Here is a 25,594-nt window from a genome sequence, read left to right on the forward strand (position 1 = left end):
AATAACAGATATTGTCATTTGGTAACATTGAGGTGCTTGTGCAGGGTTGTGCTTTTGACTATTTACTAGCCTGACTTGATTTTAAAGTTTAAAGTTTATTTATTATTGTCACAAGTAGGCTTACATAAACATGCAATGCAGTTATTGTGAAAATCCCCTAGTCTTCATACTCCAGCACCTGTTCGAGAATACTGAGGGAGAATTTAGTATGGCCAATGCACCTAACCAGCATGTCTTTTGGACTGTGGGATGAAACCGGACCACTCAGAGGAAACCTATGCAGACACAAGGACAATATGCAGACTCTGCACAGACATTGACCCAAGCATGGAATTGAACTTGGGTCCCTGGCACTGTGAGGCAGTAGTGCCACCCTGCTGATGGAAAATGCTTGACCACCTGTTTTTTAAGTAAGTCCAACTTGAGCATGATTCTTTCTGTGCTTGTACTCTTGAGTTCTTTGACCAACAATGATGTGATACAACATCCCAAAAACTCCAACAAGTACTACCAATTCATGTGCATTATATTACTGGCTGAGAAAGTGGGGAGTAACAATTGGGTTAGATTCCAATGACGAGCCACGTTGGAATAATTCACACAAAGATAACCTGGCCCCCTGGCACTTGTGCCAATCTCAAGTCTGACTCACAAAGCACTTCTCTATTGGTTCTGATAAGTCATTGAAATATTTGCCTAGATTTTTGACAAGTTGATTAAATCCCTCCATCCCTGTGATTTTTGTGGAGATGGGTCCCTTCTGTAAATAGACATGATTCACAGCCTCACAGAGGAGGCACCGACCATGAGAATCCCAGTCGCAACTAGATAACCAAAAACAACAGCAGCCACCTTCTCCTGGGATTCTTTTATTGTCAGGCTTTGAAATATGAAAAATAAATTGTTCCTTCAGTTTCAGTAGGTAGATGCTATATTGCAAGTTAAGTGTATTCTAACTGCAGTGATTGAACATAGGACTTTGTCCTGCAAAGGTAAGTTGACCATTATATTGATTAGCATTGTGTAAGTGTTGAGATGCATTTGAGTACTTTTCCATTGGGAAAAGTGCTCCTACATATTCAAAACTGAAGAAAGCACTGCTCGGGATCCCTCGTGTAATAACCTGAAGTGATTTAAATACTCAGAAACATTTTTAGTTAAAAACAAAACTTCAGCAGCATTCAGTTTGAGAGGGAAAATGTTCCCATCTCCTCCTCGACTGCTTTGATTGACAGAAGGTCGTGTTTTCAACAAATATATTTTACTGATTTATCAGTACTGCCATTTTGGAGCTCAATGTTCCAGCTAACTCCATTTATTAATGAAGAACGGCTGAATATGCATTCAGTAGTAGTGAGGAACCCCACCACTATCAGCACCATTTAAAAACATCAACTACACTTGTGTTATTTGCTGATTGATTTTCTATTGATTGTTGCTGCGAATGTACAAATGTTTTGTGCTCTCTATGGTTTTTTAAAGTTGCCGAACTCTACTGGGTGTGACTTGGCAGGTACTGAAGGAGTTGGTCCTACTTTCAAGACTTTTGCACATCCAGTTACTCCTAGACATAGGTGCAGAAGGGTTCATTCACCTTACATTACAGCATGGTTAGAAGAATGCACACAGGGTGGAGCAAGCTGTTAGAAGAGGAATGAGAAGAAAAAGAGAAGCTGCTGTCAGCAGGAGACTGCATATACTCAGGATGTTCAGGGAGATGTTCTCCTACTTGAATCTCAGTGAAGAATAGTATACCAGACGTCTACATGTAAGGATGCCCTTACTGAAATCTGCTGATTGCTGCAGCCCCAATTGCTAATTCAGAGCAGGAAGAGGATTGCATTACCAGTGGCTGTGATGATAGAAGCATAGGGTCCTACAATGCAGAAGGAGGCCATTTAGCCCATCGAGTCTGCACTGACAATAATCCCACTCAAGCTCTATCCCCATAACCCAATGCATTGACCCTGACACTAAGGGGCAATTTAGCATGGTCAATCCACCTAACCCACACAAATTTGGACTTTGATGATGACTCTACCCATGCATCATGCTCGAGTTTTAGATATTTGGAGCACTTCATAGTTTCCTGTCCACTGTTGTGTAAGGTAAGTCACTGATGACTGGGGGATAAAGTAGGGGGGAGAGTTGGGGAGGAAGAAAAATAAAGACAATAAAGTAATAAAAGGTAGAGAACAATAAAAATTAAATAAAATAGAACAAAAACAAAGGGGTCGAAGTAGGATAGAATTAATCATCTGAAGCTGCTGAATTCGATGTTGAGACTGTATGGCTGTAAAATGCTAAGCCAGAAGATGTGATGCTGTTCCTCCAATTTGTGTTGAGCTTCATTGTAACATTGCAGCAAGCCAACGACAGACAAGTGGGCATGGGAACAGGATCATGTGTTAAAATGGCAAGCAACTGGAAGGTCAGGGTCCTGATTGTGCACAGACTGAAGGTGCTCAGCAAAGCGATCACCCAGTCTATGCTTGGTCCCTCCGATATAGAGGCGACAACTTTGGAGCATTGAATGCAATACATCAAATTGAAAGAGGTGAAAGTGAAACGCTGCTTAACCTGGAATGAATGTTTTGGACTTTGGAAGGTCAGCATAGATGAGGTAAAGGGGCAGGTATTACACCTTCTGCAATTGCATGGGAAGGTGCCATGAGTAATGGGAGAGGCCAATCAACACGTGGCTATGCATGAATTGCAGACTTTCCCATGGTGCAAGGTGCCATTGACTGCACACACAATATTGTGGGCACTGCATGTCACCTCTGGATTGTACCAAAACAGAAAGGGATTGAACTATTTCAAAGACCAACTGTGCAGGACTGTAAACAACCAAGCATGCAGGTCAATGATCAGTATCCTGGCAGCAGCCATGATGCCTTTATTCTGTGGCTGTTCTCTGTGCCATCTGCATTTGAGTCTCCACAACAAATGAAATGGCAGCTACTAGGGGCCAAGGACTATCTGTTAACTACATGGTAAATAACTCCAGTGTGCAAGTCACATGCAATATTATGGAGCAGATCATTGCTGTGTTGAAGCAACACTTCCGTTGCATGGGCAGCTATGGATTAGCCCGATAACACTTAGCAGAATGGGTGTCAAGAATTGTAGTGGTATGCTGCATGCTGCACAACTCTGCCATCATGAAGAGACAGCCCTTGATGCTAGTTACACAATGAGCTGCTGAGGAACATAAGGAGGAGGACAAAGGGAGATTATATTGCATAAAAATATCAACTGGTCATTTTTGTATTTTATGGTAGTGCTTTTTTTTGTGTGCCTTTGCCCATCCTAATCCCTCTACACAATGCCACACAGTAGCTACAACATGTTGATAAAAGGCTGCTTATCTTCAGTGGATGAGTCTGGAGGTGATCACCATTTTTACGCTGAAGAGGATGGGCTCAAAACTCCACGTAATAGTTTCTGCAAAATTGATGTCAGACTTTTCCATACTCCTTGAATTTCACACAGGCTTTATGCCAGGCTTGCTGATGCACCAAGCATTTCATTGTGCAAATCCACCAACTTTCCTCCACAGCCTGTCCCATTAAATTTCTCAATTAAACCCTCTGCAGCAAAACCCATGTGTCGTCACCCTTCAGAAAACTGGCAGCTGTGCTAACCTTGCATTCTCTCCTGACTGCAGGCTACTTATGTTCTGTGACTCACAATGTGTACGTCCTGCTTTTAAGTTATCCTCTAAACTTTAGAGACTAAAATATATGCAGTTTCAGATCTAGGTGTTCACTGCAAATGTGAGCTTGAGTGATGAAATTTCTTCATTATCATTGCACTCATACTCTTCCATCTGTTGCTATTCCACCATTGCCTACCAGGTGGCAATTCTTAGATAAATGAAAAGAGAAAGTTGCAAAGGAAAAAGGAAAGTTCTGGTGCAAGGACAAGATGTGGAGTTGGTGAATGTAGGAGGTACAGCTTCTGTATCAGAAGCAATTATGAGATGAGGGACAAATCAAACGTGAGGAGAGGCATTTTTTGTGGTTTCATTTCCACCACTGCAAAGCCACTTTAATCATGGTAGCCACTATCTTTTCCATGGGGATAGGGATGTGCAGCTGTGCTTGCCCTCCAGTGAGGGGGAGAGTAGTATATCAATAAGTGTAGTGCGATGTGTTTGAATTATGTCATCGTAATGTTTGGATTGTTGGCATTGTGCGCAACCTGTGACAATGTGGCTGTGACCTTGCAGTGGTGCTAACTGTGTGCAGTTGCAGTGAAACAGTGTTACATTTGAATCCTGATGACAGGTGAGTGAGAGAGAAGGATGTGGTGCAATAAGTAATTTATGAGGCCAGTGGATCATTGGTGGGATATTGCATTTGAAGATACATTTACTGACCTCGACCACCTGTGAGATCATTAAAGTTTTTTGCAGCACTCTGTCACGGTCTTTGGAGTTAATTCATGGTAATAACCTAGCTAGCTTTCTGCTCCTATTACCTTCTCACAGTTTGGCTATGGATCTTTCTGGCCTCCTGAGGATTGACCACATTTCCCCTCAATTGCACCTCCTTCATCAAGGTTTCCAGAGCACCGTTGAAAATATTATAGCCATGTTCTATGTTGTAACATTGTTGTGTCTTTTTCAGGTCAGAACCAGTTGTAAATTGACCTCCAGCACCTGCTTGAATCAGAATTCCTTTTTAAGAGATGCCAGGATTGCTTTAAGTAATGTATGCTTACTTTTGACAAGCTCCTGCTGAGATATGCAACAGCTCAATATTTTTGTTGGAGCTGGCTGCATCAGCTCCAACAAAATTCTCCATTTTTTTCCAAAAAGCTCCAAAATTCCCATTTGTGGAGTTTATCAAATTTCACACCTTTTTTCTTAACCACAAGAACTATTTCAAGATTCCTGATTCAACGAATGAAAAAAATGCAGAAAATTCCAAATCTACATTACCAGTAATCATTATTTGTTTTGCTGTATTGAACTGGAATCTTCCAGAAAACAAGGTGAAATCTATGGATTAAGAAGGACAGCTAATTCATAAAGGCTACAATTGCAAGTCAGTCGTAATGATCATCCTCATTAGGTGAACTATCAATTGGAATATTCTTCAGAAATGTTTTGCCTATTGTATTTATGTGTATCATTATATATGCTTTCACTATAATAACAGCACCAAAACGAACAAAGCTAGAAAGTTTTATGTCTGATTTCTATAGAGAGCCCTTCTTCTCCTCCCTCCTTGCAGTGCTTCCACATTCTGTCTCCTCATCGTGTCATCATGTTACAGACAAAGTGAGTGCCCTCATTCTTCTATGAGGCACAAGTCTTTCCCCCCTTATTATATGTAGCAAATATCACCAAATTGCTTCTGCAATCCTAAATGGTGCTTCCACAACCTTTGCCTCATCTGCAACTTATTGAGTGGCCATTTAAATGTCACTGGAACAGGGCTCACCGAGGTTCTGGGATTTTGAGATCCTTGTCAAAATGGGAGCTAAGTGGCTGAAGAAGCGTATGTGCAGGTTGAAGAGTGAAGGATTCATGATGAGGCAAAGGTTCGGATGAACAACTGCTGAGGATGCGGTACTGATCAGGCTTTGTTGAATTTTACATGGCAAGTAGATGCTGAAACTTATGCTTTCACATCTTTTTTTAAGCCCAACAAATTTAGGGGCATCTTGGATGCTGGTCATGAGAAGATCTTGTACATTCAAGTACTGTGCCTCCATGTTGCAGTTGCAAAATAAAATGCTTCCTCATGCCTGTTACTTCAGGAATGATTACAAAGATACTGCCTACAAATACATTGACCAAATTTGATATCTTGGTGTTGCATTAGCCCATTTAGCTGATTGATATTATGATAACATCCATTCAAGGTCTTGAGGCACAAGGAGGGAATGCACCTACTTGTGCCATTCTAACTCAGTGATGACACACAGGCCACACAGGAAGTAACCAGCAGCACAAAGCACACATGAAAATTTGTGGTAGTCCACCATTGCATTTCCCATTTGTGTGCTCACAGACTTTAAAAGGCAAAATCCTGTGCAGTAAAATGTGCCAATTTATGACTGCCAAAATATCACTTGTGTGAAATCTGTGCTTTGCCATTTCCAAACCATAAAATTCCACTATGCTGTGGCTTTAGCTGATAAATGCGCAACACTTCTCAGAATGCTACCTGACAGCTGGTAAAGTCCACTGATAAATAACAGAACAGCAATAGAGAAGGTTAGTGGGGGAGACAGTAGAAAAAGTTGCATTATTGTATTTCATCTCCACTATGAAATGACTGTGGTCTCTTTGTCTCCTTTCCAACTTATTTTGTTTCTCATTTTTGTAATTAACAACGGCTGACAGTGTTAAGACAGTGGGTCCCTTCCTCCTTCTTCACCTCTGCTTTTAATCTGGAAAAAACCTGTCAAGGTGTCAATCAATGACACTGCCAACAGCAAAGGTCATTATTTAGTCTGGAACTGTCAAATGTAACCTTTTGCATGCTCACTGATGTATTTTACCTTGATATTTCCTCACAACAAGGTTTCTGGTTTCCCCATTTATATCCCAGATTCAATTAGCACAAAGGCAGCCAGGCTTTGTTGTAACATTTTTTTTCTGCAGTCAGAAGGCTGTGGTTTCAAGTCCTATCCAAGACCTTGAACACTGATTGATTTGAAAATATCACAGCAAAAACCAGTGGAATTCACCCCAGTTCTTACCCGAGTTTGACAATTAGAATTTTTTTGGGAGAATCCCACCCATAATTTTGATTGGCACTTCAATGTGGTACTGAGAGGATGCTGTATTTTTGGAGATCCACGCATCAGATTAAACCGGAACATTGTCTGCTCTCTTAGGCAATATTAAATATCCCATGGCAGAATTCAAAGAGCAGGAAATTTCCCAGGTGCCCTGATCTCCAACCTTTCCACAACCAACACCCCTCCACCAAAGCTCAGATTCAACTTCCAGCTATTTATCATATTTAGTATGCACAAAAAGGCTGTTCTGCTCACAGACAAAACAATGGTAATTTCAAATCAAATTTATCTTATATTGTGGATCGCTTGTGAAAATTATGTTGAGGTAAACAAAATGAAAGTTTTTTCCAACATGAAAAAAGGTAAAGTTGACGACACTGTTGCCTCACAGTGCCAGAGACCCGAGTTTGATTCCAGGCTTGGGTCACCATCAGTGCAGAGTCTGCACGATCTCTCCGTGTCTGCGTGGGTTTCCTTTGGTTACTCCAGTTTCCTCTCATCGTGAAATTTTTGAGCCCCTGTTTTTGGTTCTTTAATGTTTATAGACTTGTAGGCACTACAATCTTATTCTCAAAAATAAGCTTTGAGAATGGGTGTTTGCTTCTGAGCAATTCCCAAATGCCATTGGTACAAGATGGCTCTCGGTTCTTTAGATATTATATAATGACTAAGTGGGCGATAAATGGCCATGAGTTGACATGGAGGATATGAGGGGGTTATGGTGGTGGTGAGGGAGTGGATGGAGGGGTGTTGGGGGGATGAGTTGCCACTTAGTTGACTTAGTTTGTATGGAGGTGGCATGGGAAGTGTTTGGTGTGTGAATGGTGAGGGCCAGAGCACCTAACGGCCCTCGCCATTCACACACCAAACACAACTGGGACAGTGTCCTGGAGAACCAAGACGGGTCTTCTAGCCAGCTCACCTTGTTTGACCACCATCTGCTTCTGGGGTCGGTAGGCCTGACTCCATGCTGCACCAAAGGAACAAAGATTGCAACATATTTTCTGCTAAGGCTGGTCTGGCAAATTCATAATTCGAGCTATCCACCTCAGTAATTAAAATCTTTCCATTAAGCTCAATTTAAATTATTTTCTTTCTGAGCAGATGTCCTACTTGCCAGCATCAGAAATACTAAGAAGCTCAAGTTTTAGTGAGGTCCTTGTTTTAATTTCACAAAATGCTTATAAGTGACTTTGCCATATGCTTTGAAATGTTGAAGAGTTTACAAAACTGTTTTTTTCTTCTCTGTAGGACCCATCCTGCTGGGAGGATGTTTTGGAAAAAAATAGGATAACTGGTGTGTGTCAAGCAAAAGATTGTGAGGGAACTGTTGCTGTAAGTCCAATTCTCATGTTTATGGCATATTTATATATTCAAATGTGTGGGGTGATCACCCACCTTAGATTCTTTTGGGCCACAGAAAAATTATGAACAGTGATAACATGTTCTTGTGAATGAGAAACAGCATTTTGAAACAAAATGCTGTTTTCCTCTCTTTGATGTCTCGTTCCCAAAACAACATTAACTGACATTTATCTCATGCTCTTAATATACTAAAATACCCCAAGATACTTCACAGGGGTGGTACGGAAGAAAGTTTAACTTAGGGCCACATGAAGAGAAACCTTAAAAGAGAGTTTGAGAGGTAGCAAGCTTTAGGGAGGAAATTCCAGAACTCAGGGCTAAGGCAGCTGAAGGCACAACCACCGAAAAGTAAAGCTATAAAAATCAGGTTGCACAAGAGGGCACAACAGGTGAGAACCCAATAAATTTCAAATCGGCCAGTTAACATACAGTTAGTGGACTGAAAGCCTGATTTCCACTACTCACCCACCTACCCTCTGGGATTTGCCTTTAGTATAGGCACTCACAAATGAGGACCTGGCGTGTTGAACCCCTAAGGGTTGAGGAAGCACCAGCAACTCCCTCAGCAATGAAAGGCACCCTCCCCCCACATCACATAGGAAGTAAGTTTATCTGACCCAATGCCCCACTCAGCCCCCTCATTCCTCTTCAGATTCCCCCACTGGCACCCTGGCATTGACACATTGGTGTGGTGCCTTGGGCCTCGAGAAAACTTAAGGAGGTAGGCCCAGTGACTACTTTCCCCATTTCTGCTGCCAGTCTGCAGAGGATAGGTCACTCTAGGGTCTTGGGAAGTGGCTGGACCGAGAATGGGGCAAGAGTTGACCTTGCCACTCTCTACTGGGATGGGAATGTCATGGCTGGACTGCCCCTTCTAGCCCTGGCAGACCTGAAGATCACCCCTGGCATGGTGATTTCAAGTAGCCCTGTGATCAATATCTGCATTCCTGCCTGTTAGCTGTGCAAATTCTGAAGAGGCCTGGGCACTTTAACCTCCAGGCCTCCCAGGCCACCTGACAAGATTTCAAAACACTGCAGCACGCCATTCTGCAGCAGAAATTTTACTTTCTCCCTGCCAGAAGCTACAGATGTGAGCAGACCTGTTGAAGTCCCAGTTAGTAGAGAGGAGATGTTAATTTCACGGGGGGTGGGGGGGGAGGTGGTTGGCTCCATTCTGCACAACTCTGCAGTCAGCCCCAATGTATACACATTGCTTTGATTTGAAGATGCTGAGGCTTCCAACCAGCTGAAATCATTGAAACTTTCTCCATTGCACATGAAGCCTTTGACCTGTAACAAACTCAATGTGCAGATTCAATGTAAAAGATTCAACTGCCAGCTTAATGGATTTCTATCATTCTCCAGCCACCTGTATTTATTTTTATTCTCTTCACCGTTGAATGCACCTCAAGTACCCCGTTGATGCTGACCACAACGTTGACAGAGTTTAAGCCTGATTGAATCAGTGGTTGAACTTCTTCTTTGAAATGTGTTTGCACCCTCATGCCTGTGAGGTGTGGGGGAGAGTTTACCCATTATTTATGGATTGTGGGGGGAGGCCACCGTTCTTTTGTGAGGGGTTAGTGGTGCTCCCCTGGTCAGCGGAGGGGGATGATCAATTTTTTTGTGGGGGTGGGGCCTATCTCTGAGTGCGGAGATGTGGTTGCAATTAGTTGCAATTCTACCAAATTGGGACTAAGTGCCTTCCAGCTGGCATGGGTACTTAAGAGTCATAATGGCAAGAAAGCTAGAGCAATCCAAGCCAATCTATCAAGCTTGGTCCAGACCGCAATTGTCCCACACTGAGGCAGGGCCTACACACGGCTGTGAGCCTGGCTGCACTGTGCTCGGGTGCCAATTTGGAAGAGGACCCTGATCTCACAGTGCACTGGGAGACTCCCTCCCTTCCCCAACAGACATCAGCGGCTTGTTTCCTCACCTATCCTTGACACAGATTGCCAGCATTAGGGCATCTCCAATGGGCCCCCATTCATGGCCCCCAATATATCTGCACCTTAATGACCCCTGGCATATCCCCCTATATGCGCTACCTCTGCCCAAATCAGCTCCATAGCCCCCCTGCATAGACCACTCTGCATAACTCCCCTGCATAGCCCCCCTTGTATAGCCCCCTGTTGTGAAATTAGTGTTTGTAAAATTATTTTTAAAATAGTAAAATGCTAAGTGTTGTAAAATTGCATGGTCTGTTAAAAAAGGCACTTTATTTTCTGTACTTAGAGTTTAAAAAAAAGGAAATTGCAGGTGCATATAGAGTATACCAACTGAAACATTGTGTCACAATGCTAGGCATTAGTGTTGCCAAGACAACAGGCTGTTTTTGAAGTTTGCTTAATCAGTTGAAACTAAGCATTTGAATAACAACAGCCTATCAGATTTGAATTTGCTATTTTGGTAACCTGTAAACCAATCCTATTGTAAGGATGTTGCTATGTTATCAGGGAGTATATGAGACGGGGAGCAGTGGCAAACTGGAGAAGAAGAGCATCTACCACCTGCCAAATGACAGCTTAATTCAGCTCTCAGAGAGAGAGAGAAACTGGTTGGTTCACTTAGCTGTAGTTATGTCTTAAAAGAAAGCCTCATCTCAATAGTAAAAATAGCAAAAGAAGGCAGAGGTTCCAGAAAGAAAACAGAAAATTCTGGAAGATTCTGGTTGTATTTTGAGATTGACTAAAAATTCCTTTTTTTGTTAATATTACTTATCTAAACAGCATTCTGTTAGAATAGTATTGTATTCGGTTTGTTAATAGTTTAGTTAACCTGTTAACTGTTAGTTAGACAAATAAAGTATTACTCGTTGATTTCATAGAGAGGGCCCGATTTTACCATTTTGATCCTAAGTGCTGAATCTGGGCGCAATTCAGATCTGACTTGGAAAAGTGTTCTCAGGCACCCCCACACGCACTTAGCTTGAAAAAAAAACGCAAGTCTGAATCGCTCTTTGGGCAGGACTTATCACACCCAAAATGCTGTAGCTCCGATCAGAGCTTTGAACTGTGCATGTGCAGTTCAAAAATTTGTAAAACCGTGCCCCTGTCATATTGCACCCAGGCCGCAAAAAGCAGGTAAAGCAGCCCGGGAGCAAAAAGTGGGAGTGATGGTCCCCACAGACATTGCCCCACCCCCACAACATAACTGTCCCCCTTATCCACCCACCCCCTCGCTCCCAGACCGATCACTACCCTCTGCCCCCCCTTACCCCCCCCACCAATTGCCCACAGAATGACAGTGGCCCCCCCATTTCCCCTGCCCAGCACCCACCAGAGATCCATCTGGCCTCCCACCCCCTCACCAGAGAATGATCGGACCTCCCTCCACCCCCCACCTGACCCCCAACAGAAAGTGATCTGACCTCCCTTTCCCCTACCAGAGAATGATTTGCCTCCCTCCACCCCCTCCTCATCAGAGAATGATCTGGCCTGCCTCCCTTCCCCCCCACCACCGATCTGAGTCAGAGAGCCGCCAGAAGCTGTGAACTTAGCTCTTCAGCAGTTGGAGCGCCCGAAATAGACCTTTGCCAAGCATGTCTGTTTTGCACCGAATCTAGATGCGCAAATGCAATGGTAAAAGGGGAAATGCTGGTGAAGTTGGGCGGGCAGTTCATTAATTCAATTTAAATGCCTACAAATGGCTGCAATCCGAACCACATCCGTTGCGCCTGTTTTGGGTGCGGTTTGGATCGTGGTAATTTTCGGGCCTTGGTAAAGTGGGCACATACGTGGATGTGGGCACGGATCGTATTGATCACTTCACGCCTGACTTTACCAAGTTTTCGCGTCCGTAAAAGGGCATGACACAATGGTAAAATCAGGCCCAGAGTCTCAGATAGTTACTTTGATTTAACCACTTAAAGTTGCTGAAAAGCAGATCACACTATTTCTTTCACATTTTTAATCACCTTACGGAGGGAGGTATTCCTTTTTGAGTGGTTAACTGTTAGTTCCCAGAGAGGGGATCAGCCTCCCTTTTATAACCCCCCAGCATAGATCTCCCAGCGTAGACCCCCGCATCATTGCTCCCTGTCATTGCCCCCACTCAAGCCCCATTCCTACTCAGACCCCACTCCTACTCAGGCTCCATTCCCTTGACACTGCTCTTGGCACATTGGTAGTGCCAAACTGGTACAGTCAGGGTACCCAGTGGACACTGCTAGGGTGTCCAGTGGGCATTACCAGTGTTCCAGATGGGCGCTGCAAGGTGGGCAATGCCCAATGGTTAATGCCCAGCCATGTACCCAACCACCCAGGAGCTTCCATAGCCTGTGAGCCCACCAGCTTGGCTATTGCGCCTGGTCTTCACTAATGGAGACCAGTAGGGATTCTCGCCAGTTTCACACCTTGTTCGAAATTCAGAAGGTCAAGGGAACTGGGAGAATCTGGCTTCTAATGGGCTATGTATATTTAAGAACTACTTTAAATATGCTAATCAGCCTCATGCCCTTTTGCATGTGATCTGGTTTGCAGCACTGGAAAGAGACCGGGACGATTGCAAACAGTTTGACGCTAGGCAGGAAGCCGATTTTTAGGCTCACGTTATTTCCTGGGATCAGCGTGATCCTGTCAAACACCTTAAGAATTCTATATGTTTCAATCAGATTGCCTCTTGGTTTTATAAATTCCAATGAGTAGAATGCCAGCCTGTTTAACCTTTCCTGATAAGACATTCCCTCCAGACAGAGATCATCTTAGTGAACCTTCTCTGAACTACCTCCAATAAAATAATATCTTTCCTTCAGTAAGAGGACCAAATCTGCTCACAATACTCCCGATGTGCTCTCACCAATACCTTATATAGTTATATAAGACTTCCCAAATCTTTTACTCCAATCCCCTTGAAATAAGGGCCAACATTCCATTAACCGTTCTCATTATTTTCTGCACCTGTGTGCTAGCTTTCTTAATTTGGAAGTAACAGGTTATCACTGCCCCCCAACAGTCAATAGTGTGAGCCATGGCTCAGTGGTGACACTGTCACCTCTGAAGAAGATTGTGGATTCACGTCCCACTCCATAATCTAGGCTGTATCTCCCAGCTAATACCATGGGAGTGCTGCATTAGCAGAGTTGCCACCTTTCTGATGAGATGTTAAACTAAGGTGCCCTGTTAAAATAATCTTCTAGCAGGAAAATAATACAAAAACGATGGGCGAGATTCTCTGGCTTCCCAGCCGCATATTTCCTGCTGGCAAGAGGTGGAACTTTGTTTGCTAGTGGTTGGATTCTCCGGTCCTGCAGCTGTCAATGGGAATTCCCATTGATATCACCCCACACCGGCGGGAAACCTGAGGGCAAGGAAGTGCTGCTGATAGGACCAGAGAATCCTGCCACCATGAACAGCTGGAGAATTCTGGCCCTTATTTTTATATAGGAATTACACTTGTGAAGTACAATGCACTGTTCTATGAAGGAAAGCCTCTCCTATATCTGTCACTAATGCAATATGTTCAGTAGGCCAGGGCCCAGATTTCTGCATTAAAGAGCACTTCTTCATCATGGTGAAAATGGCAGATGAACCAGAAATGTTAAGCGTTGCCCCCAAACATGGCTCTACTTATTTTTGCGGGGGCAGGACAGAAGTTCTGTCAGAATTTGTGCATGAATGGTTTACAGAGGCAGCTAGTCATATAAATCACCTGCTGCCTAGGTGGGATTTTGGTACAAGGAGCATGAAATCCAATCTGTATATTGTAATAAACCTTTAAGGGAGAGCAGCATGACATCACTAGAAAGGAAATTTGTCATGTATCTAACATTAATTTAAGCTTCACTTTTTGCAGAGCATACACAGCTCTGATGTCTTTATACTTATATATAACTGTTCTCTTGTGCCTAATCTTAATAACTGAACCCACAACTGTCTCATCCAGTGAATAAACCTGAGGCATTATATCATAATAATATGGGAAGGTGATAACTGATGGTCAGACATTTGGCAGCAAGGTTAAGTCCAGGTACAAAATGTTGAACAGCCTTAGATTGTGCTACATGTTATGAGGGAACCCTTAACTTTTGGATAGACCGCAACAAAATCGCAGCTGTGGAGAGTGTTCAAAATGCAATGTAGTGCCTATGAAGGAAAGCTTTAGAAACACAGCGGTGAGATAGTGCTAAAATGAAAATCTCATAAACTAATGGATCACGCATGGTGAGATTACAGTGTGTAGCCAGTCAGTTCTGTCAGTGGCGCACAGCGCATTGAGAAGACCAGCATTGGGCTGGCTCAGTTGGGAAAGCAAATGACCAGAGTGTGGGTGGGATCAACAATGATCAGAAGAGAGTCAAATAAGAAAAAGGCATAAAAATCAGACCAATGAAGGTAGCAATTATAATGGGTGGCTGTGGAAGTTCCTGAACAATAATTTGAATCAAAAGCAAACATGCTGTTACTTTATGATGCATTCCCATCACAACTCATCTTCGTGGACAGAGCTTTGAAAAAGCATATAAAGGTGGCTACAGTGAGATTCATCCCAGGTACAACAGAAGAATGAAGGTCAACAGGCTAGTGTTCACAAAATTTCCCAATTTGAATTGGGATTTAGTTGACCTACTATCCAAATTCAAAATGTTACAACGGCATACAGAGCTATGGTTTCTTGATTTCTATCTTTCTGAACCAGACAAGCAACCCATAAAAATTCATAGAGTAATTAGCAATTAAGATCTACACAGCCTAAACATGTGAGGCTTAACAAAAGAACAGTGAAAGCATCAGCAAATGATATAGCTTCCATCGGAAGACTGTTTCAGAATCAGGTTAATTTTTTGTGTTTATTGCCAAGAGTTCATGTGTACATGTTCACAACATAAAGAATCTACAGGCCTCTTTGTCAACAGATGCAGAAAAGGGTGCATATTGTGATTTTTCAACTGCAGATTGTTGAGTTGGTCATTACATCTACTCACATGGAAACATTCCAGAAAGATCTGCCAGATAATCCCAAAGCATATAGCATCAAAAAGCTATTCAAGGACGGATGTTAGTACAAAACAATCGTTGCAGGTTGACAAAGCTTAGAGGTCCTAAGTAGTGGTCCTAATTATTGAAATTCAAAAGAATGAGGGGCGATCTTATAGAGACATATAAGATTATAAAGAGAATAGATAAGATAGAAGCAGGGAGGTTGTTCCCACTGGCGGGTGAAATTAGAACTAGGGGGCATAGCCTCAAAATAAGGGGAAGCAGATTTAGTACTAAGTTGAGGAGGAAGTTCTTTACACAAAGGGTTGCGAATTTGTGGAATTCCCTGCCCAGTAAAGTAGTTGAGGCCAACTCATTGAATGTTTTTAAGGCATGGATAGATAAATGTTTGAACAGTAAAGGAATTAAGGGTTATGATGAGTAGCCAGGTAAGTGGAGCTGAGTCCACAAAAAGATCAGCCATGATTTTATTGAAATGGTGAAGCAGGCCTACTCCTGTTCCTAATTCTTATGTTCTTATAAGTACAACCTCAATTGTTGACAGATTCACTAGACTATCAAAACCTAGCAGATCATGTGGAAGGTATTGACTTCTGCATACATCAAGGAAATGCCCAGGTTTTCGTCAAATCTGCAAAGCATTTGGCAGAAAGTGTCATTGGCAGCAGCGGTGCCCTAGAACAAAGACTGATGCAGCCACAAAGAGTGGTGTACTAAGCCAAACAGACCATAAACAATGGATATCTTAAAACAATAAGAATGACATCTAGTATCTCATCTGAAACATGTATATGATATTACTGACAAACTGGCAAATTACAATGATGTGCACGAAAAGTGGTAAATACATGTTTCACACCATCAATCATGTAGAAAATGTAGATGCCATCAAACCTTCTAAAGTGTTTGCTAAGATTCAAGTTATCTGTCCCAAGAAAGTTGGCAACTACTTGTTATTGCCCAAGATGGATACATGCAAATGCTTACATGCCACTTCTGCAAATTCTTAAAGAATGCATCACCAGAAGCTGAAAGCCTTGGCTAAACCTAGAGTTATGAAACTTTCAGTGTACGAAATTCACTAAGTCTATCTGCAGGAGCCATTGTTTTGGAGTGCAAGTACAATCAATCGTCCTTGTTGTCACAGATGTTCAATATCATGGAAACTAAAGGAATAGAGTGCAGGTCCACCAGCATATCAAGCCCTTGCAGTACTTATAACCTCAGAAACTGTATCTACCAACTCAGTTCATGATCTAAATCAAAATAACCAGAATGTACTGACAAAATTGGCAGTTTTAAACACTGTCTCTCCTGCAAGCTTAGCTCCACCCATTACCAGATGATGATGTCAATCAACCTAATCAAAACCCTACTCTGAAACCCCAAAGGAAAGCTAAGTAAACACAAATGAACTCTGTTTAAGCAAACACAACATAAGCTAAAATCAGTCATTATCCTGCATTCTCAATATTTGAATTGCCTGTTGCTTAGACAAATCGATACCGTGTGGAACAGAGCTGAATTTTAAACATACCCCTTACAAGAAACATGATATAAATATTTTTCTTAAAGACACAGTATCATCACATGTAGATGATATAGTTGTGACAAGAACAAAGCAAGTTTATTAACATAATCTGCACTTTTTGATGCAAACGGCACCTGGTGAAGGATTGATCTTCAACAATCTGAAGTGTGACATTAACATGTAGCAGATCAATTTATTCAGATCTATTTATTCCAGTATTGGTCTGTGTCCTGATCCAAATAAAATAGAGAATATTAAGACCATGCCAAATTTTCAAGATTAGGACCATCTTTAAAGATATCTAGGTCTTTTTAATTTCTTGATTCCATACATCCCCAGTTTTGCTCAGAAATCTTCGTCATTAAGGAAATTGTTGAGAAAGGGTGTGCCTTTCCTGTGGCACAAAAACTACAATAAATTCTCAAAGCATTGAAATCACCATTATCAAAAGCATCAACATTTCAATTTTATGATCCTTGAGAGACACCTATCCTGAAGGTAGATGCCTCACAGAAAGATCTAGAAGTATGCATGCAATAAAAAAGAAAATCATCAGCATTTGCTTCAAACTCTCTGTCTGTATTCCAATCCAACTACTGAATATCAAGTGGGAGACATTAGTTTCAGTGTTTGCGGTCACGCATTTTCATACGTATCCATTTGGCAAAAAATTGTGATAGAGACAAGCTAAGCTACTGGAGATGGTTCAACAAAAATCTTGATCAGTGTGTCACTAAGACTGCAACATCTCTTGATAAAGATTCAAGGTTATGATTGTCAGATTAAGTACAAACTAGGTAAGCTGATGGTCACATTAGATACACTCAGCAGATTGTCTAACGCAATGCAAACAAACGATATATCCTTCAATCTACAATGTGACTTCATTGACATCGAACTTTAGAGTGTTCTCCAAATTGGCCTGGTATATTTTGTATGATGCAAATGCCAGAAGCTACAAGAAGATACAACATAAGCTTTACATTATGAATCTGTGGAAAAATATCATCGAAGGAAGGCCTGATTTAATTCAGCGTGTCCACAAACATGTGACTATTATGATCTTATCGTGATGAGTTAGGCATCTCCCAGATAGGTATTTTTAAAGCCGCCAAGTCACTACTTAATATTCTTCAACAACTTCTTTATTCATAGTTGGGCATAGATCAGACGAGAAGACATGCAAGAGAAACAGCCTGTTGGCTAATACAATGATGACATTGAAGCCATTGTGAGGAAGTGCAAGGCTCAAAGCACCATTAATTCCACATTAATTTCCTACTTAGCCTTGGTCCAAAATCATATCTGACCTATACATGTCCATGAAGCTGGCTTCATTATCATTATACTTTAACAAGTGTCCCATTATTCATACAATATATCAAGTGCAACTGTTGCACATGGTCCATATGCTAGTTTCAGCCTCTTGGATATGCCTTGGGAGATCATAATAGATAATGGTTCATATTTATTGGTCAATCATTTCAGGACAAGTATGAGAAGTGGAAAACGATTGCACTACAACTTCTCCTCATCACCTAAATCTAACAGCCCAGATGAATAAATGATTTGCGCAGTGAATTCTCTAATTCTCAGATGTAGACAGACCAAGCAAGATCTATACACTGCAATGTTTCATCTGAGAGCGACACCTTTCGGTGCAAATAATTCATCACCAGCAGAGCTTATCCTTGGCAAATCATTGCGTACCAATTTATCTACTTTTACACATAGCTGTCTCTGAGAAATTAGAGAGCAATTTTTAAAACTACAAGAGAGGATGACCAGCATGCAAGGTAATAATGCAGATACACAAATGCCAAATTTACAGTTGGGCAAAGAGGTTGACAGAAGGTAGGTGATAACCAGCTGAACTGACTATCATTTGTTCAGAACGAGGATCCGATAAAATCAATAAACAGGAAGGTGCTACAGTGAGGAGTAACTGAGGATAAATCAGATCCATTCCAGCTCCTCCACCACTATACAGCCCTATTGACCAAGGTAGTGTGAAGGAACATGAGAGTAGGCAGGGGCATTAGTTGGCATTGGGGATATGAGGGACCATGTGGTGGGTAGGGGAGCATGGGTTTGCATAGCAGGTATGAGGGGCCATGAGGACTGGTTGGGCATAAGATAGCATAGTTGTCATGGATGGGGCATAGGGAGCAAGAAATTTGTTGTTGGTGCTGGTCACTGGACTGAGTCCTGGATAAGGGTAATGGTGCCAGATCACTCATTTAGGTGAGAGAAGTAGTGTGGTGCTGTGAACCTTTTTGCACCACACCTGTGAACTTTATCCAGTTCAGTAACTGGCGGTGGCAGAATCAAATTGTTGGGGTGCTGAAGCTCCACTTTAAAAATACATTAAAGAGAGAGAAGCATGTGCAGCTTGTGGAAGTCTCACATCATATAATTCTCTTCTTATTTTTGACAGACTCCTGGAGGGGTCCCTCTTTAAGACCCATGTTGTAGACAGAATCACATTTATGTTGCAAAAATACATGATGTAACAGAAATAAAATTCCAGTTTTTATTAAAATATTTTCTACATTGAAATTAATAAAGGAACAATTTTAGAGTACAACTATGCAAAATTGTCTTTTGGAACTTGTCATCATGTTACAAAGTTGACACATCTCAAACATTTTAGTACAATATTATAATTCTTGTAAAACTGCAAAGGGATGTCTCAGAAAACCGTACTTGCTGTCTGGAAAATGTAAAAAACACTAAAAAGTATATGAAGAGTTGCCTGAACTTGAACTGACTGCATATGTTTCAGTTAGTGACTAGATAATCTTTACTTTGCTTCTTTTGGATTAAACCCTTGTGATTTAAAATGTCAGCATTGATATATTCACTACAGTCAGGCTGTACTGCAATCTGACAATGATAAAGAATCACCAGAGGCTGGGCCCACATCTGGCATTAGCCTAGAAGCCAGAAGCTGGCCACATCACTTTCATCTCTGGCTAATGCAGTCTTTTTAGTAGCCAGAGGCACGAAGAGGGGGTGCCTGATTCAAACCACTTGCTATATATATTTGTTCCATGAGGCTTCTCCCTTGACAGATCTAAAGCAAAAAAAAATTGCCTTGATTTTAATTTCTATTAATAGAGTGTTACTCAGACAGCACTAGTGTCAGGTTTTATGCCTCATCGTAGCTGTTTTGCATAATTTCTAACTTTATTGAATAGATATGGATTGTGCGAGCTTAACCCAATTAATTGACAATGATTGCTGCTCTTTATACAGAGCCTCCCCACTCATTATTTAAAACTATTGATTTTGGTTGCTGTATTTCAAGCATGCTATGATTGTTTAGAATGTAGTGTAAAGGACAATTGGGCCAAATCTTCCAGTTTTTGGATCATCAGAGATCGGAAGTACAACTGAAGATGCTCATTGAGACCCTGTGCAAGCCCTGATGTGCTAACCTTTGTGGGAATTGTCTGGGAAGTTTCAACTTCTGACCCCCGGCATCCCAGGATCCTTCATGAATGTCTTGAGATTGGGTAAACTGGGGTTGTTCTCCCTGGAAAGAGGGATAATGAGGGGAGGCCTAATAGAGGTGTACAAAATTTATGAAGGGTATAGATAGGGTGAACAGTGGGAAACTTTTTCCCAGGTCGGAGGTGACGATCACGAGGGGTCACAGGCTCAAGGTGAGAGGGGTGAGGTATAACTCAGATACCAGAGGGACGTTTTTTTACACAGAGGGTGGTGGGGACCTGGAATGCACTGCCAAGTAGGGTGATGGAGGCAGACATGCTGGTATTGTTTAAGACTTACCTGGATAGTCACGTGAGCAGACTGGGAATGGAGGGATACAAATGAATGGTCTAGTTGGACCAATGAGCGGCACAGGCTTGGAGGGCCAAAGGGCCTGTTTCCTGTGCTGTACTGTTCTTTGTTCTTTGTCTCGGACTCTGAGGTGGCACCTAAATGGATAATTACTCAGAAAAGGTTACATTGTTACATAGTTGACAACGTGCCACCCCTGTGCCACTGTGCCATCTGACTACCTCCTTGACCACCTGACTAGTAACCCCAACCTGACCTGGCCCAACTATGCCCCAGCCTAGACCCTGCCCGGCTACCCCAACCACCTAACTACTTCCCCAACCACCCAACCACACCCCCACCACCTGGCCCGAATTGATTCAATTACATCCCCGCCTTGGCTCAGATGACCAGACCCAAATACCCCCTCCAACAAGATCTGATCACTCCTCTGATCCTACTGCTCCTTGACCCAACTACCCCCTCACCCACCAATGTACCCTATCCATTTACTCACCTCACTCTATTCACCCACTTACCAAGCCACCTACCCTCCTCATCCACCTTGCCACCTCATATACCTCACCCAACTACCCACTCACCCACTTTCTACCTATCCACCTCACTCAACTACCCACGTCAGTCAGCTAACCCCTAACCACCTATCCGTTTGCTCAAATACCCATTCATTTACTCACCCACTCACCTATTCATCCACACCCCCATTCACTCATCCATTCAGTAACGTTCAAACTGTACCATTAAACTTACCTTATGGCAACTGGCTCCATTAAAAGGGGGTGTGTCCTGTCTTGTCATGACTCTATTTCCCTCCGTTCTCTGAGGAACACTACATTGTGCTTTTCTGTGAAAGCTGTGCTTGGAAGACTCCAGTGGAAATGGTCAGCAGCATTGTCAGGGGAATTTTTGAGTACAGTGATCATAGCCGCTACTCAGAAGATCCAGGTCAATTCCTGTGTTAAAAGCAATGCTCCCTCAAAGCTACACAGTCCGTGGATAAGCTGATTGCGTGTGTGTGTGTGTGTGTGTGTGTGTGTGTGTGTGGTTTCTCCTCAGTTCTGTTTTAAATTTGCCACTACTTATCATCCTAAATTGCCCCGCCAACAGAAGCGTCCACTTCAAGTCTACTTTATCCATACCTTTTATCATCTTGAATACCTCAATTTGATCTCCCCTCGTTCTTCTAAATTCCAGAGCCTCGGCCTAAATTGTCCAATCTCTCTTCAATAGACAAACCCCTCATCTCTGGAATCAAGCGAGTGAACCTCTTCTGAACTGCCTCCAATGCCACTTTATCTTCCCTCAAATACAGGGACCAAAACTGCACAATACTCCAGGTGCAGCCTCACCAATGCCTTGTACAGTTGGAATAATATTTCCTTACCTTTATATTCTATTCCTTTAGCTGTAAATGCCAACATTCCATTTGCTTTCTTTATTAGCTGCTGTATCTGCATGCTCGTTTTCTGTGACTCATAAATGAGGATACCCACATCCCTCTGCACCAGAGCACCCCAAAGTCTCTCCCCACTTAGATGATAAGTAGCCTCCCTATTTTTGTGACCAAAATGCATGACCTCACACTTATCCATATTAAACTCCCTTGGCCACATTTTGGCCCACTCTCCTAATCTATCCATATCTATTTTTAAGGTTCTTATTTCCTCATTGTAACTTATTGTCCCACCTAATTTTGTGTCATGGTGTAGTGGTGATGCTTGGTTCATCTTTGGCAGTCAAAGCTAGCCTACTACATCTATTTCACTGTATAAATTCCAGTAGTTCCAATTTCTTGGAGATTCTCAGCAAGCATTACAGGCAGAAAACACTGGGAGTACAACGCGTTGCAGAACTACATGAATTATTGAGGAAGATTTGATGTGTTGGTTCAACTTCATTTTGCAGCAGAAAAGATTAATGACAAAGAGGAGTGTATTTTAATGCTTTATTCTGTGTTGTGTAGCATTTTCATGTATTCATAGAATCATAGAATCCTACAGTGCAGAAGGAGGCTATTTGGCCCATCAAGTCTGCACTGATCACAATCCCATCCAGGCCCTATCCTCATAACCCCATACATTTATCCTAGCTAGTCTCCCTGACACTAAGGGGCAATTTAGCATCGCCAATCCACCTAACCCACACATCTTTGGACTGTGCAAGGAAACTGGAGCACCCAGAGGAAACCCAGTCTAAGGGTGCGTGGATTAGATTGATTGGCCATGCTAACTTGCCCCTTAGTGTCAGGGGTTATGGGGATAGGACCTGGGTGGGATTGTTGTCAGTGCCAAATGGCCTCCTTATGCACTGTAGGGATTCTATGATTCTAGGTACCCTAACACACCAGACAGATGGACATACTTGGAATTAAATGGTCTGTTCCTTTGCTAAAACTAAGCAGTCTATGTTGATCACTTGTCACAGAGTCGAACGCTTGTGGTGTCTAATTTTAAATTTTCTACTCCCAGAAAGTCACTTATCACCATCTTGCTTCAGTTGATCTGCTGCTGGAACCTTTATCTGTGCCTTTGTTACCTCTTGAGTTCATCTATTCCAATGTTCTCCTGACTGACCTCCCACCTAGGACCCTCCTTAAATTTGAGCTCATCTAATCTCTGCTGTGCATATCCTATTACACCAAATCTTGTTTCACCCATCAACTCTTTGAGCACTGATCTACATTGGCCCAGCAATAATGGAGCAATTAAAGTCAGGCATTTATAAATGACCAGAATCTGAAGAGTGCAGAGACACAGGGTTGTGAAAAGTAACAGACAAAGGGAGGGATGAGGTCATAAATAGATTTGACCACAAGATTGAGAATTTTATAATCAAACTGTTGCAGGACCAGTAGTCAGTTTATATATTAGAAAGCATAGAGCAATCAATGGATGATCGATACTTGGCGCACGTTCGAATATGGGCTGCGGAGTTTTGGATGAGCTGAAATTTACCGAGTTGTAAGGTGGTAGGTAGATGATCCGATAGATCAAATAGCATGTTGAGGCAGACTTCAATCATGTGAATCTCTATTGCCAGTTGAAATGATAAATCAAGGGAAAATTATCTGACAGGTCAAGTGGTATCATTTAACTAACTCCTTCTAGGCAAACATACACCAGAACTGAAGAAAATCAGTCACTGTTTGAAAGTTTGAGAATTCTCAAATAATTACATTGCAGAATCACAGAATAGTTACAGCACAGAAAAAGGCTATTTGGTCTGTTGTAGCAATACTGACTCTCCATAGGAGCAATTTATGTGGTATCAATCCCCTGCCTTCTCCCTTTAACCCTGAACATTTTTTCATTTCAGATAATAATCCAATTCTCTCTTGAATGCCTTGACTGAACCTACCTCTACCACAATCTCAAACAAGAGTATTTCAAATCTTACATCCACTGCTTGTTTTTCAGTCAGTAAGAAGTCTGACAACACCAGGTTTAAGTCCAACCGATTTATTTGATAGTAAACTCACAAGCTTTCAGGGTTTCTCCCTTCGTCAGCTGAATGGAGAGTTCTGGCCTCAGACAGAGCATATAACAGCACAGGCAGTTTACAGAGGTCAGAACTCTCCATTCACCTGACGAAGGGAGAAACCCCAAAAGTTTGTGAGTTTACCATCAAATAAATTGGTTGGACTTAAACCTGGTGTTGTCGGACTTCTTACTGTGTTTACCCCAGTCAAACGCCAGCATCTCCACATCTTTTTCAGTCACTCAGCCAATTTTGAATCCATGTTGCTACTGTATCTTTTATTCCATGAGCTATAACTTTGCTCAAGACAACACAGAGTATTGTCCTAGGCCAACTATCTTCAGCTACTTCATCAATGACCTTCCTTCCATCAGAGAGTCATAAATATGGATGTTAGCTGATGATTATGCAATGTTCAGTATCATTCGGGACTCCTCAGATACTGAAGCAGTCCATTTCCAAATGCAGCAAAACCTGGACAATATCCAGGCTTGGACTGACAAGTGGCAAGTAACATTTGCGCCACACAAGTATCAGACAATAATCATCTCCAGTAGGAGAAGTTCTAACATCATCCCTTGAAATTCAATGGCATTACCATTTCTGAACCCCCCCGCTATGAACTTCCTGGAGGTTACCATTAACCAGAAACTAAACTGAGCTGGCCAAATAAAGATCGTGGCTGTCAGAACAGGAATCCTGTGGCAAGTAACTCTTCTCCTGACTCCCCAAAGCCTATCCACTGTCAACAAGGCACATGCCAGGGATGTAATGGAATATTTTCCACTTGTCTGAATGAGTGCAACTCCAACAACACTCAAGATGCTTGACACCATCCAGGACGGAACAGCTCACTTGATTGCTATTGTTAGGGTCCTGGACCTGAACCCAAAAGTACATTATGAAGCCAGACTAGACCCTAGCCATGTTTCTATTTTAGCATAAATGTGAGGAAAGGATGCTTCGCTCCAAAAGTAATTCTACTAACAAGTTAGGGATCTTTTAACAAAACAGGCTCTATTCATCATACAGTTTAAATGTAACTCCAACAAAATGAAGCAGCTTAACGTGTAACAGTTGAACAATAGTTAAAAAAAGAAAGAAAACAACTCTAACTTTTAATTTATCACTATTTCAGTTCCAAATAAGCAACAGTTCTTTTAGACATTGGAAAATCCAGGCATACTTGCTATAAATTGGTTTAACACCCTGAAGCTTTCAGAGAGGTTTTTATTATCAGCAGCTGGCAAACTTCTGCCTTTGAACAACCTCAGCCAGAAACTGAAAGCTGTTTCTTTGCTACAAACATAGTTTCTCCCATTAACCACATTATGACATGATGCTCATACCAAACCCACCTTCTATTCCTACAATTAAAAAAAACCAGGAGACCTTTTCATCTATAAACACAAACCCATTAATTCTCTACTAAATAAACATTACATGGCAAAAATGAGTAGTTATCCTCCTTTCCCAGCATCTGAACCACATGTTTTACTGCCAGGCATACCAACTGAATTTTAAAACAGTCCCCTTAAACATAAAATATATCATAGCACAGTGTCATCACACTACCCCTTCCACAAACTTTCAATCCTTCCACAAACTTTCAATCCCTGCACCACCATCAAACAGTGGCAGCCTTGTGTATCATCTACAAGATCCACTGCAGGAATTCACCAAGATCCCTTAGGCAGTACCTTCCAAACCC

The 25,594-nt window shown here is 42.0% G+C and overlaps 1 protein-coding gene across 1 annotated transcript in view; it reads left to right on the forward strand.

Moving 5' to 3' along the window:
• The window catches only part of prkn (parkin RBR E3 ubiquitin protein ligase), a 1,024,997-nt gene that overhangs the window by 539,249 nt on the left and 460,154 nt on the right, over nt 1-25,594 (forward strand). Inside the window, exon 5 of the mRNA XM_080200221.1 lies at nt 8,014-8,097. Coding sequence (XP_080056347.1) covers nt 8,014-8,097 — 84 coding nt within the window. The remainder of the gene's footprint in view (nt 1-8,013; nt 8,098-25,594) is intronic.

The sequence above is a fragment of the Carcharhinus amblyrhynchos genome, chromosome 12 (genome assembly GCF_965287045.1).
Source record: "Carcharhinus amblyrhynchos chromosome 12, sCarAmb.v2.hapA, whole genome shotgun sequence".
Classification (NCBI taxonomy): domain Eukaryota; kingdom Metazoa; phylum Chordata; class Chondrichthyes; order Carcharhiniformes; family Carcharhinidae; genus Carcharhinus; species Carcharhinus amblyrhynchos.